General features: G+C 32.6%; 8 protein-coding genes across 8 annotated transcripts, besides 4 other annotated features; 2 read left to right on the top strand and 6 right to left on the bottom strand.

The window, feature by feature from the left end:
- Window positions 1–1551: part of a mobile genetic element that runs on past the window's edge.
- TVAGG3_0953170 (uncharacterized protein) lies at window positions 124–573 on the bottom strand (the record flags this gene model as incomplete). Its single annotated transcript, XM_051253306.1, has 1 exon — window positions 124–573. One exon carries the CDS (start codon window positions 571–573, stop codon window positions 124–126), a length of 450 nt encoding a protein of 149 aa, XP_051078880.1.
- A 2648-nt stretch (window positions 1552–4199) lies between the features above and the next one.
- On the top strand, window positions 4200–4540 carry TVAGG3_0953150 (uncharacterized protein; the record flags this gene model as incomplete). The annotated part of the gene is made up of 1 exon (XM_001581574.1): window positions 4200–4475. The coding sequence occupies one exon, from the start codon at window positions 4200–4202 to the stop codon at window positions 4473–4475; it is 276 nt and encodes a 91-aa protein (XP_001581624.1).
- A 329-nt stretch (window positions 4541–4869) lies between these two features.
- On the bottom strand, window positions 4870–5455 carry TVAGG3_0953140 (translocon-associated protein beta (TRAPB) family; the record flags this gene model as incomplete). The annotated part of the gene is made up of 1 exon (XM_001581573.2): window positions 4877–5440. The coding sequence occupies one exon, from the start codon at window positions 5438–5440 to the stop codon at window positions 4877–4879; it is 564 nt and encodes a 187-aa protein (XP_001581623.1).
- A 552-nt stretch (window positions 5456–6007) lies between these two features.
- On the bottom strand, window positions 6008–7453 carry TVAGG3_0953130 (uncharacterized protein; the record flags this gene model as incomplete). Its single annotated transcript, XM_001581572.2, has 1 exon — window positions 6061–7452. One exon carries the CDS (start codon window positions 7450–7452, stop codon window positions 6061–6063), a length of 1392 nt encoding a protein of 463 aa, XP_001581622.1.
- Window positions 7454–7708: 255 nt separating this feature from the next.
- Window positions 7709–10440, bottom strand: TVAGG3_0953120 (ribosomal protein import into nucleus; the record flags this gene model as incomplete). The annotated part of the gene is made up of 1 exon (XM_001581571.1): window positions 7966–10416. One exon carries the CDS (start codon window positions 10414–10416, stop codon window positions 7966–7968), a length of 2451 nt encoding a protein of 816 aa, XP_001581621.1.
- Window positions 10441–10777: 337 nt separating this feature from the next.
- On the bottom strand, window positions 10778–12676 carry TVAGG3_0953110 (cyclin-dependent kinase inhibitor 2C-related family; the record flags this gene model as incomplete). The annotated part of the gene is made up of 1 exon (XM_001581570.1): window positions 10778–12676. One exon carries the CDS (start codon window positions 12674–12676, stop codon window positions 10778–10780), a length of 1899 nt encoding a protein of 632 aa, XP_001581620.1.
- A 183-nt stretch (window positions 12677–12859) lies between these two features.
- On the bottom strand, window positions 12860–13096 carry TVAGG3_0953100 (proteasome regulatory particle assembly; the record flags this gene model as incomplete). The annotated part of the gene is made up of 1 exon (XM_001581569.1): window positions 12860–13096. The coding sequence occupies one exon, from the start codon at window positions 13094–13096 to the stop codon at window positions 12860–12862; it is 237 nt and encodes a 78-aa protein (XP_001581619.1).
- A 1266-nt stretch (window positions 13097–14362) lies between these two features.
- TVAGG3_0953090 (glycine-rich protein family) lies at window positions 14363–15838 on the top strand (the record flags this gene model as incomplete). Its single annotated transcript, XM_001581568.1, has 1 exon — window positions 14363–15838. One exon carries the CDS (start codon window positions 14363–14365, stop codon window positions 15836–15838), a length of 1476 nt encoding a protein of 491 aa, XP_001581618.1.
- Window positions 15839–15998: 160 nt separating this feature from the next.
- Window positions 15999–17738: part of a mobile genetic element that runs on past the window's edge.
- Window positions 16048–16198: a mobile genetic element.
- Window positions 16530–16790: a mobile genetic element.

The following is a 17738-nucleotide window of genomic DNA, read 5'->3' as shown; positions in this document are numbered from 1 at the left end:
AACTTTCATAGTTCTATTATATGCACCCCTTTTGTTTGTCCCTTGTTTTAATGGAACCTGTAGAAGATTTGCTATTTCTGTCATGTTTAATTATAAATAAAAATAAAAATTAATTATAAAAAGTTAATCAAATTTAACACTTCCTTTATTTAAATCAACTATTATTTTTCCATGTTCACCTAATTGCTGATATTGTGTGTAAAGTTCATTAATGCTCATTGGTAAATTCACTTGATAAAGCATAACGTTCAACTGTTGACGACTAAACCCACTGAAAATGAAAAGGGTTGATAGATTTGATTTAATGTTTGTGCTTAATGCTTTGAAGTATTGAACAGCCATGAAGAATGAACACTGAATGTGTCGACATTGAGTTAATAACTGATTAAAATATGATTTCTCGTTTGTTATTAGTTTTGATTTCACTGCATCATCTAGAAAAATGAGTGAATGCAAAAATTCTCTATCAAAATTTGAAATAGAAAGTGTTTCAAATAATTCATCCCGTTGTTTATCAATAATTTTATCCTCTAATCCTTGCTTCTTGATTGTATTATATAATTCTTTATACATTAAAAAGTTTTTTAAATAATCTTCTGCTTCTTCTTGTGATAAATAAATAATTGGAATTTTGATTAAATGCTTTAAAGATTCAAATGTATCATCTGAAGGTGAACCTGAACGGTTGATATAAATTAACACGTGTGAATGGGGGGAAGTGTTAGCAATAATGATAATTTGTTTTAATATCGTTAATGTTTTACCTTTATTTTGTTTACCAATTGCTGCAGTGATTGAATTTAAGTAACATTCAGAATATGTAATTTTCATTAATTTTTCCTTAGATAGAGCATTTCTATTATCACTCAATGCTTCATTAATCATATCATCTACGTATGTATTATATACTCCCGCTAATTCTTCATAAGGGGTGGATGAATTTAAATCCATTTAATCAAAAATAAATTTATAATTTTAAACATTTCTATTCATCAATATTTCATCATATGAACTTCTATACTGTGGTGGTGTACCTGTTGGATGATATTTCAAACCTTCATCCGGTGTCCATGTCCAATACGTAGTCCTAGTAAACCAAACCTGAGGAGGATTTGTCACCTTTGAACAGTAAGTGTCATTTACACCCTGAATGATTGGATAAGCTTTCACTTGTACTGTAACTTGTGAGTTGAAAGTTTCTAATCCATCAAAGAATATACCCGCTCCATCACGTTGAACTGGAATAGTGCATAAGAATGAGGTTTGGTCTTTCCATGTTCTAGCTAATGGCGTGCCATCATCATCATTCAGTGGTCTAGTTAATGAGTCCTCATATTCTTCCGTGCATTCATTCACTCCATCTAAATCAGAAGCTTGAAGCATACGTGTAAAGAATATGTCGCCCACTGTGGTCATCGCTTGATCGGGGAAGTTTCTGGAATCTATAGTGACCTGAAGACCTCGAAGCATTGGATTTTCTAAAACTGTTCTTTGCATTGCATTCTTCGGAAATGTTAACACAACATCTGTAACATTATGAAGAGCGTATGAGAAATCTGAGCTAATACCTTCAGGAGTGATGCAACCTCCATTTAGTGAACGAACGTCAATATGTTGAGCTGGAATCATGAATGGATCTTCCTTACTGAATAAACGTGGTATTGCTTTAACTGATTCTTCAATTAAACCGTATCCTGGTGTAATGCATTTATCCTCTAAAACTTCCATCTTTGTGCATGAAATAATAACGTTATCAACTTTTGCGTCAGCAGATGTAGCGGCTAAGCTTGTAATTAATTTGGCAGGAAGTCCGATTTGTTGGAATTTGCGATCATATTTATAAACATGATTCATAATCTTTTCATAATTTCCATCAGTTATCTTTTCATAAACGTAATTTTGTAAATCAGCAACTCTTAACGGGTCAACCTGACAAAATACTAAAGTATCCCTGAAAACATAATATTTAAGAATGATTTCACCAAATGATTTAGGATAATCATCGAACGCCTGAAATGCTAACAAATCATTTACCGGAATAATCATATCAAAAGTGACATCAACTTCTTCATTTGCGTTCTTGAAAACTTCTGAAGGGTCAATATATTTACCACATACTGAGTTATCATATTTTTGAACATTATTATATAACGAATGAACAAACTTTTTAACTTTCCTTTCTGATTTTGGTTTATATGTTGCAAATGCGAAAGATTCACGGGCGCAATCCATCTGAAGATAACCTGCATCACCTCTTTCGGTTTCTACTTCTAATTGTTTAAAGCTTTGATTTGATGATTTGTAACCAACGAATAAACGCATGCATTTAAAAGCGGCATCACATGTGAAAGCTTTATTTGAAACTAGAGTTGCTTTAACTTTGCGTTTAATATATGTGTCACCTAATTGATTCACATCATGAGCCGGATTTGTAATTCTTAAATGAGTTTGTTTATCATCAAAATATGGAGCATCAGAGTCATAGCATGAACTTTCAAGTTCTCTATAATATCTCCTACCGTCATTCTTTGCGAATATTTCATTTATCTTTTCGAATGAATGAAACACATTTCCATTAATCGGTTTAGTGTTTGGCACCAAATAGTTAGTCGTCATTTATTATTAAATAAAAAATCAAAATTAAAAGATGAAAATGAATTTTTAATTTTAATGAAATAATCAACTATGGCTGCAGGATTCTTTAAAAAATTATGGGATAAAGTAAAAAGAGGAGCGCATAAAGTTTGGGAAACAATGAAGAAAGGAGCAAATTGGATATTTAAGAATAAAGAAGCAATTAGTGACGTTGCTGAATCAATAACACCAAAAGCCGCCCCAATAAGAGAAATATTAAATAAAGGAGAAAAAGTTTATCAAAGACTTCAACCGATACTAAGATAAAAATAATATTTATTTTTCCACTATCTACCCCCTATTTTATTAAGTATTCCTTCAGCAATTCCACCAACTGCGTTACCTGCTTGTGCTCCCATCGCCGGATTACCTGCTTTAGTACCTAATACTCCACCTATGATAGTTCCTGCCGTTTTCGCTACTGGTGCCAAAAAGTTTGCAACGGGTTTAATAATATTTTTATGAACCCAACCCGCAGCTTTCTTAATTCCATCCCATAATTTTTTAAAGAATCCTGCCGCCATTTCTGATTTAATATTAATTAAAAAATATATTTCATCACTTATATTCTAATTTTTATTTAATGATAAATGAAACCGATTTTAAAAATAAATGAAACAGAGAAGGAAGAAATAAATGAAAGTGAAGATGTTCAACAAAAAATAAACGTTGTTAAACCAATTACTGAAATAAAATTTTTTTCATCTGTTGAAGAATTTAATGACTATTATGCTAATAATAAAAAATTATTTGAAGAATTGACAACATGTAAATTGAATAAAATGTTTAAAGTTGATGGATTCAAGATTTCAAAAATAAAGGGGGTGGTTAGTTTGAAATCTATTCCTCAATCAAGAATCACCTCATTAATGAAAATTGATGATTTAACAAAAAGAATAGAAGAGATTGAAGAAAGAATGAATCAAATAATTGATTTCATAAATTCAAATAATCATTAGTTTCTAATTTCTTTTTCTCGTTTATGAGGTCTTTGATTATGACTTTATTGATTCCATTCAGGATTTAAACAATGTTTAATTAATCGCGGAATATCTGACATCATCTATATATAACTTCTTTTATAAAAGATAAAAAATAAATTATTTTAAAATTAATGTTAATTTTTTAATGATTTATTTCATTATGTTTGGGCTGAGTGTAAATGTCTTACAATTTTGAAAATTTTTTAAATCTTGATTTATTCAAAAACCGTAAGAATTCATACATTTTTTACTTCATATGTTAAAAAAAATGATACAAAATCGCTCGATATTGTATGAATTCTTACGTTTACAAAAAAAGTCACACAACCCTTCATATCCTACTACTTTTCTGTTCGGAGAATTGATCATACTTCGGTAGAATATTTTCATCATTGGAACAAAGTAATTCTTGTTATGATCTTTAAGTTTTCAGGAAGAATTCTGAGTTTTTTCTTCCTGATTGTAAAGAAAAATTTTCAAAATTGGTAAGATATTTTATTTTGGGGTAGTTGTTTAGAATTAAGGTGGATATTTTTTATTAAACCTCTCAAAAAGTGGAAATGTGACAGATTTTGTGGGTTTATGAATTCCCCCTTAAGCCCAAGCGTCCCAAGCACAGCACCCTACTCGCCGAATGCAGATCCACACAAGCAAAAGCAAACAAAACGACCACGTCAAAAAAAAGGGGAATACATGAAAAAACTCGAAGAAGAAAATGTTCAGCTCAAGAGCGATATTAATATGCTCATCAATAAAATTACTATCATCGAATCTCAGAATCAAACTCTGATGCAACAATTAGAATTTTTCAAATTGCCAGGTATGAATTTTCCGCCGGCAAAAGAACAGCCCGAATAACTTTCGTTTTATATTTCCGAAATAGTGAAGGGGTTACATTTGTTTTGTTTATTTTTAATATTTGTTTGTTTTTATTTAAATTTTTTTTATCTATTGTTTTTAAGGTTTGACTTTTTTGGATTGTGATAGTATAGTCAGAATGATCGTGCTATAATTCAAGCATAAAAAACTTACCTTATGAAAAAAATGAGGTTGATATTGAATTATGACAGACTTGAAAATGAAATTGTTCAAAACAAAAATACAGAACAAAAGCTTGACTCAGAAAAAGAATAGAAATACTATATTTGGCCTCAATCAAACCATGTTATCTGAATTTTACAGTATTTATAGTTTGTAGTATGTTGAAAAAGTTATTTTGTTTTAACGTGAATGTGTTATGTAAGGTTTAATAAATTATTCTAGTTTGTCTTTGGCTTTGTTGTTGTTGAAACGCCTTTCCTTGAAACCCACCAAAGAAGAAGTGGAACAAGAACAGAAGAGGCAGCAGCAACAATAAACAAGCAGTAGCCTTGAAGGTTGGCACGTGCACCAATAGAACGTGAACCCTTGATCTCAATGAATGGAATCATAGAGGATAAGTGCTTCTGCTTCTCGTTGCCATCGTAGTAAATCATTGTAGATGGCATGATCTGAAGATTGCCGGACTTAGTGGGTGTGATTGGGAAGATGTGCGTGATATTTTCGCCTGGTTTAAGTGACTTCCATGACAAAATTGATGAGTCGCCGCTGAATGACCAGGCCTCGGATGGAATGCCGTTTTCAACAATAGAAAGATCTGTAACTGTGGAATCGCCTTGGTTAATGATAACATAGTAGCAATTGATTGGTTCACCAACTTTGCCGCTGACCGATGATAACTTCTTGTCAAAAACAATGAAAGGTGCGGATTTGATCTGTGTGAGAAGAAGAGAAAGACCAAACATTTTTGTCGTGTCAAGCGGTTTCAGCTGGGAAATGCTCATGTCACATTTTATATTGACACCGAAATTTCACTTTAATAACAAAAATACACAGCATTTGTTATTATTGTATATATGAAATTAACATCTCTTTGTTTTTTAAATTTTATTTTTTTTCCTTTACCTTGATTTCCTTCTTTTCTTCTCCAAACTTCATTCTTTTTCGATCTCTAATGACATCAACCTTAACAAAAAGCTGATAACACGCATAACTACATTGAATTCAATATGTAATGCACGCAACATTGCTGATTTTCCAAACTCAGAGTAATCATTCATTTTTTTTCATTTTGTCTAGCCATTTAGCATATAGATAGTCCCATTTCTATTAGTAAGATTGATTTCACATAGAAGACACATATTTTCTTTTAAACTTTTAGTGATTTTAAAATTATTTTTTTTTCAATCTTTAAACAATGATAGTGTTTCTCCTCATATTCCATTATTGAAATCCATGAGCTCTAGATTTACTCTTTCAACCTTTACATTATTCTAATTTTTAAAATTTCATATCTTCTTTTTGTTTTAATCGGAAAGTTTGTTAAAAAAAGAGGTGTTAGTTGTTGTAAATAAATCTATATCAAATAATTTTTTAATCATAATTTATGACAGAATTAATTTCTCTATTTCTTGAGAGGTTTCAGACTAAGTCCCGGACTAGCAAGTTTTAGACCTCCTGGCTTGTCTGATGCAGAAGGAAGTTTGAGGCCAAGACTTAATCCACCGGCTGGTTTTGTGTCTTTCTTTTCACCTGGTGCTGGAAGTTTGAGGCCAAGACTTAATCCACCGGCTGGTTTTGCGTCTTTCTTTTCACCTGGTGCTGAAAGTTTGAGGCCAAGACTTAATCCACCGGCTGGTTTATCTTCAGATTTCTTTACACCTCCTACAGGAAGCTTAAGACCACTAAGCTTCAGTCCTGTAGATGCTGGCTTATCTTCAGATTTTTCATCTTTCTTATTTGATGCAGAAGAAAGATTTAGACCAAGCTTTAATCCACCAGCTGGCTTTTCTTCAGGTTTCTCTTCTTTGTTTTCTGTTTTTTCGGAAGATTCTTCTGTAGATTTTGATTCAGCTTCTGCCGGCTTTTCTACGGCTTTCTCTTCCTTATTTTCTACTTTTTCAGAAGATTCTTCTGTAGGTTTTGACTCTGTTTCTGCTGGTTTAGTTTCTTCTTTCTTTTCTGTATTTCCTCCAAGTTTAAGACCACTGAGTTTCAATCCAGGAGTTGCTGGTTTGTTTTCATCCTTCTTTTCTGTATTTCCTCCAAGTTTAAGACCACTAAGTTTCAATCCTGGGGTTGCTGGTTTATCATCGCCTTTCTTGTCTGTACTGCCACCAAGCTTAATACCTCCAAGTTTCAATCCTGGAGTAGCTGGCTTATCTCCAGCTTTTTCATCTTTCTTTTCTGTATTTCCGCCTAATTTGAGGCCACCAAGCTTCAAACCAGGAGTAGCTGGCTTGTCATCATCTTTCTTGTCTGTGCTTCCGCCTAATTTAAGTGTTGGCTTTGATTTATCATCTCCTGAATTTAAGTTAAGTTTCAATCCTCCTGTTGGCTTCGAATCATTGCCAGAGTTGAGGTTGAGCTTCAAGCCGCCACCAAGTTTGAGGCCACCGCCTGAAGATGATTCAGATTTGAATGTAGTTTCTTCTTTTCCGGATTCTTCGATCTCGCTTTTCGGTGTTGTTGCAGATTCTGGTTTTGTAGCTGGTTCCTTTACATAAATTTCTGGTTTTGTAACGTTTATCGGTGCGAAAGAATTTAATTCTGATTTATCGATAGTTTTCGATTCACCGCATTCTATTGATTGATATTTCTTAAATGAAGGACCGTTCTGAATTCCAATTGATACATATGATTTTTTTTCGTTAGAAATTTTAGAATAGTAGGATAATCCCATTTCTGGATTATATATCATATATAAATCTGTTCCTCTAGGAGGATTGGGCCCACTGATATTCAAATCAGAGTCTCCACACCCTAAAGAAAATAATTTTTCGATGAGAGAACTCATATGAATGAATTTAGAAAATTTTTTTTGTATCGTCCAAAGACATGAATATCTTTTCTTTATCTAAATCTTTATATCATTATCTTCATAATTATGCTATGACCATTATATAAGTTTATTCATCAAATGGAAAAAATATTGAATTGCAAACAACCAATAAACAAGTCAGTAAAATCTATTATTCCTGCATTAAAACATTCTTTTGTATTAGTATTGAATAGTTTTAAATTGCAATATATTTATTTTTGAATATATCTGTAAAGAGGCCATAATACATAAAATTACACAATATAGTTATAGGCATAGACATTGATAAGCTCAAATAGCTCAGGCCAATGAGATGAATAAATTTTTGTATTCGATATTCTTTTATTTACATAGATTGAAGTATATTCATGCTTTATAAAAATAATATTACAATATTTTTATCTAATAAATCTCTAATTTATAATATTTGTCTCCAATGTCTTTAATTTCTAATAAAAACATTAGGAGACACGAGTATATCAAAAACACTCATTGAATAATAAATTGTATGATCTTTTGAACATTCTCTAACTCAATCTTTCCTTCTTTCGCGAAATCAATACAAACCTGGAATCCTGGCTCATTATCCATGAAGCTCATCATCTGATCTGGATATTTCTCGATGAGGAAAGCAATGTCTCTAATGATTTCTGCAATAATTAGCTCATGATGGACTTCTAAGCCACAAGCTACTTCTAAAAGATCGACCATTGCTTCTCCAATGGCTTCAGCATCCTCAGGATTTGATGCTGAAATGCCAAACTTGAAACATTGCAAAAATGAAATCAATAATGTTTCAACTTCGTCTTGTAAGTCGTCATCCTTAGGGTTTTCTTGTATTAGATCTTGGTAGCTATCGAAACCATCGGCTCTTTCAATTAATTGAGGATAAATTTGGGAAATATATTCTTGCATTTTTGTTGTTTTTGCTAGATCCTTGACGCAATCCGCTATATACATTGAAGCTATATCATCGACATACTCCATTTTCAAAGCTTCACTTAATTGGTGAATAATTACTGGTAAATGAGGAGTCATATCATATTTATCTGTAAGCAACGATACAGCCATTGATCCATTAGCAATTGCTTCCGAATTATCCTGCTGCAAACCTAAGATAATGAATTCGACAGATTTACCAATGTAAGGTGCGAATAATTCAACTGAAGTACCTCTGGCCAATGCAGCTATTGGTACTAGTAAATTCTTGCCTATCGAATCGTATTGCTCTAATGCAGCCGATAGTAAATTCCAGCAGGTTTCGAGATAATCGTCTATTTGGCCGGCCAAAACGAAAAACAATTTCCCCAAAAGGTGACAAGCTTTTTCGACAAGTTCTGCATCTTCATTTGCTTCGAGGAGACCACCCAACAGCTTAACAACATCATCGTAAATTGATCCTAGAACAGATGTTGGTGCGTATGTGATCGCTGATTCCAAAGCTGAGAAAGCATTTACGCTTTGTTCGACATCTCCATTGATTGCCAAGTTATACATCAATTGGAGAGACTTCTCTACGTGTGGGAATCCAGGGAATCTCACGAAATCGACAGCAGCAAGTACCGTTGTTGACATTAACTCTTGATCTTCTTCTAATAAACCTAAAACAGTTTCAGACATCGTTAATATATGAGGTGCCAACTGAGGAATCAAAGCAGCAAACGCGCAAGAGTCACCACGTTCCAAGATATTAAGCAGAAACGTATGTAAACAAAGTACAGCGTTATATCTTACACGTGGAGCTTCATCCGTCAATCTTTCAGCGATAATATTTACGGCATCAGGAATGATCTCACTCGGATTACGTTCTGAGCTACTTGCTTCTATGATTGAACCAATAGCAATCAAAGATGCTTCTCTAGCTCCGTATTCGCTTGAATTCATATGCTGTGACGCCAAAGCTACCAACGCAGAGAAGATTTCTTCAGGTGCTGCGTATATAGATGTCTGCAAAGCCTCTGTTGCAACTGTCCATGGCTCATTTTCTCCGATATCGGAAACTTCTGGGAAAGGACAACAAGCAACGATTGAGAATAAAAGGGGCATCAGTTCTTCAGCAACTGTTGCTATTATATTCATGTTTTCTTCGCCATTTGACTCGCATTGTGCAATGATGAGCCAAAAAACTATGGATTGCATCACAATTTGTGTATTGTCTGATTGCATATCAGCAAATGTAATCGGAACAAGGTCTTTGAGGTATGGTTCGAGTAATGGATAATAATTTGTTGCAATGCTCTGCCAGCAATCGTAGCAGTCTTCTTTGTACTCTGGAATCGTAAATATTTCGAATAGTAGATCGAGAATGGCTGTAGTGTTGTCTTGATCTGATAAAACTTCGTCAATATTTTGAATAATTACGACAAGTGTTTCAAGACCACTCTTTTTGTATGGAGCATCACCGTCTTTGATGAGTTTGATAATTGCATCAAGCATTGGAGTTACTTCTTCGTCTTCGAGTTGAGAATAAGTGCAAATTTCATCTAATACACGGGTGACAGCACCAAGTCCTTGATGAGATGGCGGATTATCTAATGCCTGTATAAGAGCTGATATAGTTTCGAACTGATTCGTTGATTGTAGATCTTGAAGTGCAATTCTAGCGTAAAGACCTGCTGCATTTGAGGAATTTTTGATGTCATCGCTCCCAAATTCTTGATAAGAAAGATTTAAGAGTTCTGTAATAAGCTCTGGCGGATAATTTAGAAGATTCTCATTTCCAGATTCGGGTTTTCTTGGAAATATTTGTGTTGCAAGAACCATAGCCATTCTTTTGACATTTGGCTTTGCTTCTTCAGATTTTAAGATAAAAGCAGTATATTCAAGAAATGTTTGAGGATTTTCTGACTTAAAATGTTGTAAATTTTCATCAGCTTCTTTTCTATCTGGACTGTTTTCATCAATACATATATCAAGCATGTGAATAATCTCCTCTAGCATGATTTCCAAATTGCGAATTCTATCCTAAAAAATTAACAAAAATTTTAGTCTCTTTAGACAGAAAATTTCTCAACAAAAAAATCTTGACATAAGGCATGAAAAAAGTCTCTGATTTGAGTGAAGTTAATAAAAAGGCAATTTCGACGCGAATTTTATTATATAAAAAGAGAAAATGTCATGATTTTTGAAAAAACAGGAGTCATTCCACTTGAGGTGGTACTTAGACAGAGGCCAGAAGGATCAAAATGATGGTGTAATCATATTTTATGTAGTAAATGTATATGGCAATCAATCAAGTAAAATATTTAGAGTTTCATCCTATAATATTAAATTTTATTTCAAAATAATTCGAAAATCGCATCTACCCTGTGAAATCATTTACGAATGGCACCATGTGAAATAAGAAGTTCGGCTGTTTTTTTATTTTATAACTTTTTGCAATATGAAGTGCGGTTTTTCCATTATTATCTTTTTCATTGATATTTGCGCCATGTGAAATAAGAACTTCTGCAATTTCTTTTCTATGATACCATGCTGCATAATGAAGAGCAGTTTTTCCATTATTATCTTTTTCATTGATATTCGCACCATGTGAAATAAGAACTTCTGCAGTTTCTTTTCCATTATATTTTGCTGCATTATAAAGTGAAGTTCTTCCATCTTCATCTTTTTCATTGATATTCGCACCATGTGAAATAAGAAGTTCGGCTGTTTCTTTAATATTATTTTCTGCTGCAATATGAAGTGCGGTTTTTCCATATTTATTTTTTTCATTGATATTTGCGCCATGTGAAATAAGAACTTCTGCAATTTCTTTTCTATGATACCATGCTGCATAATGAAGAGCAGTTTTTCCATTATTATCTTTTTCATTGATATTCGCACCATGTGAAATAAGAAGTTCGGCTGTTTCTTTTCCATTATATTTTGCTGCATTATAAAGTGAAGTTCTTCCATCTTCATCTTTTTCATTGATATTCGCACCATGTGAAATAAGAAGTTCGGCTGTTTCTTTAATATTATTTTCTGCTGCAATATGAAGTGCGGTTTTTCCATATTTATTTTTTTCATTGATATTCGCACCATGTGAAATAAGAACTTCTGCAGTTTCTTTACTATTTTCAATTGCAGCAATATGAAGTGGAGTACATCCATCTTCATCTTTTTCATTGATATTCGCACCATGTGAAATAAGAAGTTCGGCTGTTTCTTTACTTTTATATTCTACTGCATAATGAAGAGCAGTTTTTCCATTATTATCTTTTTCATTGATATTCGCACCATGTGAAATAAGAAGTTCGGCTGTTTCTTTACTTTTATATTCTACTGCATAATGAAGAGCAGTTTTTCCATTATTATCTTTTTCATTGATATTCGCACCATGTGAAATAAGAAGTTCGGCTGTTTCTTTAATATTATTTTCTGCTGCAATATGAAGTGCGGTTTTTCCATATTTATTTTTTTCATTGATATTCGCACCATGTGAAATAAGAAGTTCGGCTGTTTCTTTTCCATTATATTTTGCTGCATTATAAAGTGAAGTTCTTCCATCTTCATCTTTTTCATTGATATTCGCACCATGTGAAATAAGAAGTTCGGCTGTTTCTTTACTTTTATATTCTACTGCATAATGAAGAGCAGTTTTTCCATTATTATCTTTTTCATTGATATTTGCACCATGTGAAATAAGAAGTTCGGCTGTTTCTTTACTTTTATATTCTACTGCATAATGAAGTGCGGTTCTTCTAAAGTTATCTTTTCTATTGATATTTGCACCATGTGAAAGGAAGTATTCCAAAAGGGATGAAATATTTAAAATCGGTGAATAAACAAAGCATTTGTTTATATCATTAGTTTGATCGAAATAAACTAAAAAGGATTCAAGATTTTTATATTTTCCACAATATTCTAAATCGATCTTCATATTGTACTCATTCATCAAGAATGTAACAAAATCAATGTTGTGTGAAATAATTGCATTTCTCATGCACTTACAATTTGGTTTTTTATATTTCAAACATTCACTCATGATCTCTGGATTTCCTCCTAAAAATGATAATTCTAGACATGTATCAGTTATTTCTGAGTTAAATTTTGTTCTTAATAACTTGAAACAATCAACTGCTCCGTGGTAACAGCATAATTCAAGTAATGAATATCCATAAAAAGGATATTGATATAAACGGCTTTTAAGTGTTTGATCTTTATTAAAACCTTCTCTTTCAGTGAATGTGATGAATTTTTCTTTGTCATTATTCATAATTGCTCTGTAAATTGTATTTCCTGTATGAATATCCAGATTTTCTGAGTTAAATTGATTGTAATCAATAGATTTGTCTAATTTAATTCCATATTCTTTGTAAAATAGGATGCTTGAAATAGTTGCAACACAGCTGACCTCTGTGATATGGTAATCATCAGATATGAGTTTGGCAAGATATAACTATGACTTTGCATAGCGATTATTATACTGAATGATATCTAAAATGTCTTTAATAACATTTGTGGGGTGATATTTCTTTGAATCGATCAATTCTGTTTTGATCATTTTGTAAATTGACATTAATTCTTCTTCTTTTTCCGTTTTAAGCTGATACAATGCAATATACGAATCGAGATAAGATTTGTAAATACTTCGTAATTTGTTGTATTTGCTTGGATTAACGTCTTGGTCGTACATTAATAATTTTTTAAAAAGGACATATTTACTTTTTACCATATTAAATATCCATTAAATTCATTAGAAGAAAAAAACGCTATGCTATAAATGTGGAAAACAATGACCACAAAGATTTCGGATATAATTTATGAATTTTTATTAAGTCCATTGGCATGAAATGATGCAGTAAGATGGCTGTTTCTGGTTGATAAACCCAAAATCTAGGAAAGGTTCTTGGAGGAAAAATAATCTTGTAAAAAAATCTGGTCTCCGGCGGCAGCGCTAGCCTTTTGGATGCGTCGCCACCTCCAGCCATAAACAACACAAAGTTAAAGTCATCAAATATGTAATATGCCCTATTTTATTTTTCCTTTTTCTTTCTTTTCCTCCTTTCCCCTTTTACTTTCAAATGTCATGATGGAGTTTTCTTTATTTGTTGATTTCTACATGATACTTTGATTTTTTTTTCAAAATAATCGATAAATATATAAAATAACTTGTTCAATAATTTTTCATTATCTAGAAATTTCAGGTTTCAAATATAATACTTTTTTAAAGCAGAAAAAATTCCATTTTTGAATTTGTTATCGATTGATCATGTTTTATTATAATAATTTTATTTTAATCCTTGAGTTAATGGACAATCCAGATTTAGAGAAGTATATTTAAAATTATATATAAAATTATGATAATTTTATATTAATCCTTTCATTTTTCATTCATGTTGGAACTATATGAAACAAGAAGTTCTGCTATAACTCTACTATTACTAAACACTAAACAACAAAGAGCTCTTCTTACTTCATAATTTTTTCATTGATATTTCGATCAAATTTAATACAGAGAAACAGATAATGATGTTGTATTGGAACATCCTTTCAAAGACTGTTTGAAAAAGAAAGATAATTTCAAGTGTAAGACAGAACTTCCTTTGTTAAAATAGAATTCAATATTCCGCAGAGGAAGTTTAAATGTCGGACATTTGTAATGAGTCTTTATGCACCATTATATTCAAATGCAAACAATTTTATCATAGTCATTTATTTTTATTAAGACTCTTGCCTCTGACAAAACCGTTATTTTTGAGAGAACATTCAAAAAAGCAGAGGCAAATATTATTAAAATATTATTTAATTTTTAAAATATATTCAAAAAGCGATTAGTTCGCAATTTTTTTATCCATGATTTTCAAAAGAAATCGGAAACATTTTGAAATAACTTTTTTATGTAGTTGGGAAAATATTTCTTTTATTTATGATTAAAATAACTCACAAAGCTTCATAGTAAATGTATATCACAGACTTTGAGTTTACAGGTAAAGTTCAATCTATTGTCCTTGATCCTGGAGAATATCTTCTTGAATGTTGGGGAGCAAGTGGAGGTGGACGCGAATTTGTATCACCTTCGCTATACAATGAGAATGGCATGGGTCTTGCCGGCCGAGGCGGGTATTCCAGAGGCAAGATTTCAATTTCATCATCCATTAAAATGTATGTTTATGTAGGTGGTATGGGAGCCAATCCTATTTCAACTACAAAAACCTATTTATTAGGAGGCTTTAATGGAGGTGGATCATCATGGTATGTCAATACAGGTGCCCCGGGTTCGAGCGGGGGTGGGGCAACAGATATGAGAGTTGCAAACAATGATTTACATAGTAGAATCATAGTTGCAGGAGGTGGAGGTGATGATTTTCCCGATAATGGCGGTTTTGGCGGCGGTTTGACAGGCGGACAAGGTTCTGGTTCAAATTCAGCATCACCAGGAAATCAAGATGGGACTTATCCAACGGGAAAAGGCGGAATATTTGGACAAGGCGCTCATTCTAATCGTATAGGAGGCGGACAAGGAGGTGGGTGGTATGGAGGAAGTGCTTTTGATGGCCAACCAACACCATATCAATCATCTACTGGTACTGAACTTGCTTTAGATGGTGGTTCTGGTGGAAGCGGATATGTATTCAATGAATCAACACAAATATATTACCCAGAACCAAAACCCGATTCAGATTATTTATTAACCGACTCTGATACAATTGCAGGCAATGCTGATTTCAAAGCTCCTAACGGTACTATAACAAAAGGAAATTTGGGAAACGGTTATGCAAGAATTACTACTTTACAACTATTCAATACCATTGAAATTGACGGAGTAATATATGGAAAACTCAATGATCATGGTAGTGTTATTTCATATAATAGCGATCTATGTAACTCAGATATTGTCATTAAAAGCTTTGTTAGTGATTTTAAGGTGATAAAAATTGCTCAAAAAGCTTTTATTAATAACCTATGTTTACAAAAAGTCGTCATTCCTAATTCAATAATTTACATTCTAGATTCTGCATTTTTTGGTTGCGAGAATCTGGAAAAAGTTATAATTTCGTCGAAGAGCCAATTAAGTTTCATCGATAAGCTTTCATTTTCGAGGACAAAGATATCCAATATTTCTTTACCTTATTCAATTTCTACTATAAATTCCCTTGCATTTTCTGATTCGCAATATCTTGAAAATGTTTCCACTTGTTCAATTGCTTATATTCAACAAAATGACGTATTTGCATCTTGTCCAAAGCTATCAAATATATTTGTCAGCGAATTTTATCTTTATTCAACTTTTTGTTGGATTCATGTTGATAAAGTTTTAACTATTTGTCCTATGTTTTCCATTCAAAATATTTGTATGCAAAATTGCACGAATGCTGCAGAAGATCCTATAGATGCCAAATATTTCATTACTCTTTTGATTACTTCGCGCAGATAAAAACATTAAATTCATATAACAAAACATATTTATTTAGATAATACATAATCTGGAGACCTTATTTCATATGAGAGATCAACAAAATTTGCCTCCGCTCATTTTGTAAACAGATATATTGATATTACACTCAAAGATTCATTCCAAAAATATTTGAAAAAGTTAGGGCTGTACAAAATCGAGAAAAACATTGCCGTGCGGTAATATAGGGTCAAAAAAATCGCGCCTCGGCGGCTCCGCCGCCCCGGCACTATTAAGTGCGCATTATATTTAATATGTCCTTCTTTCTTTTTTTTCTTTTTTCTTCTTCTTTTCCTTTCCTTCTTCCTCTCCTTCCTCTTCTTTCCTTCTCCTTCTCTTTTTACAACAACGTCGAAGATCTTCGAATTTGATTGTTGGAAAAGCATCTATTTCAGATAAAGGATGCCTTTCTCACAGTCAACATACGAGGATCCTGGCTGAAACGTTCTCAAAAAGCCTGAGATGGTAATTCCCTGATCACTCATAGCTGGGCAGGTAGTCATTGCTGACAATACCTGTCTTTATGCATGCACGCTTTCATGTATATGGGTTTACACTATCAATTCGCAAAGTTGTTCCGAATTCTTCCAAAATGGAAGGACCCGAAACAACTTTGCTTGTTAACGATACAGACGCATTACTTTGCATTGATACTGTGCTGAGTTGTGTAGAAAGTTTGATTAGAGTTGTTTTGTTCTGGTATCTCTCATCTTCTGATGAGAGAAATCAAAGCAAAACAACTCTAATGAATTTGTTTTCACTCATTTGTATGTAGGTTTTTAGTTCGATTGGAGCTGCTTCATAATGAGATCTCTCATCAATTGATGAGGGAGATCATAACAAAGCAGCTCTAATGTATATGCTCGTATTAACCGGGTTGTAATGCGTTGTAACGTCAGCTTGTAGTTCGTTTGGGGCCACTTCACATTGAGATGAGAAGAAATGATTAAAGGACTCTGAAAGGCTTTGGCCGTTGATGTTGTAATCGCATTACTTGGAACTAGCTGGATGCTAAGCTGTGTAGAATGTTCGATTAGAGCTGTTTTGATATGATTTTTCTCATCATAAGATTGGAGGAATCATAGCAAAACAACGCTAATGGGTTTACCATCATCTACTTGTATGTAGATGTTTGGGAAATTGTCTTGTTAATCGATTTTCGAGATGACTTTCAAATGCTATCATCAAATGACAAACAAGTCTAAGATTTCTCGACAATACATCAAATCATGATGTTTGTAAGTGCGATGAGATTAGAGTTTTTGAAGGAATGACAAGAGAAGTAGGGAAGCTCGGCATTCGCCGAGCAAATTAAAAATTAACGTATGGATTAAATTTTAAGAGGAATTCAATTTTAATTACGGGTTGTTCAAATATTGATTAATATAAATTTATTAATAAGAATAAACAATTTTTGTTTTTGAATTTATTCAATTTATAGCTTTACATATAGTTTCAAAATTGTACAACTATGATTATTTCAACAAAAAATATCTTACTTTTTCACTTCACTTTCACCCTCACTTTTCCCGTAATTCAAATTTCAACATTATGTATTTTAATTCCTTATAGTATTTTTAACATAATTAATCAAATAATAATTGGAAGTTCTGAACTCACTTTTTCCGTAATTCAAAATCAATAATATGAATAATATATCTATTTATTATATACTAATGCTATTTTCAACTAGAAGTGAGGTACGGTAATCTTACGGATTCCCGTAACTCAATTTTACGGAAAAAGTGCAGTAAACTACTCAATTTACGGAAAAAGTGTCGTAAACTATTGATGTGGCGGTAAAATCACGGTAATTCACGGAAAGCTATATGCGAAAATTTGAAATTATACAAAATCGAGCGAAGCACTTTTAAATAGGTTG

The sequence above is a fragment of the Trichomonas vaginalis genome, chromosome I (assembly GCF_026262505.1).
Source record: "Trichomonas vaginalis G3 chromosome I, whole genome shotgun sequence".
NCBI classification, from domain to species: Eukaryota; Parabasalia; order Trichomonadida; family Trichomonadidae; genus Trichomonas; species Trichomonas vaginalis.
This window is presented reverse-complemented; position numbering and strand designations above follow the sequence as displayed.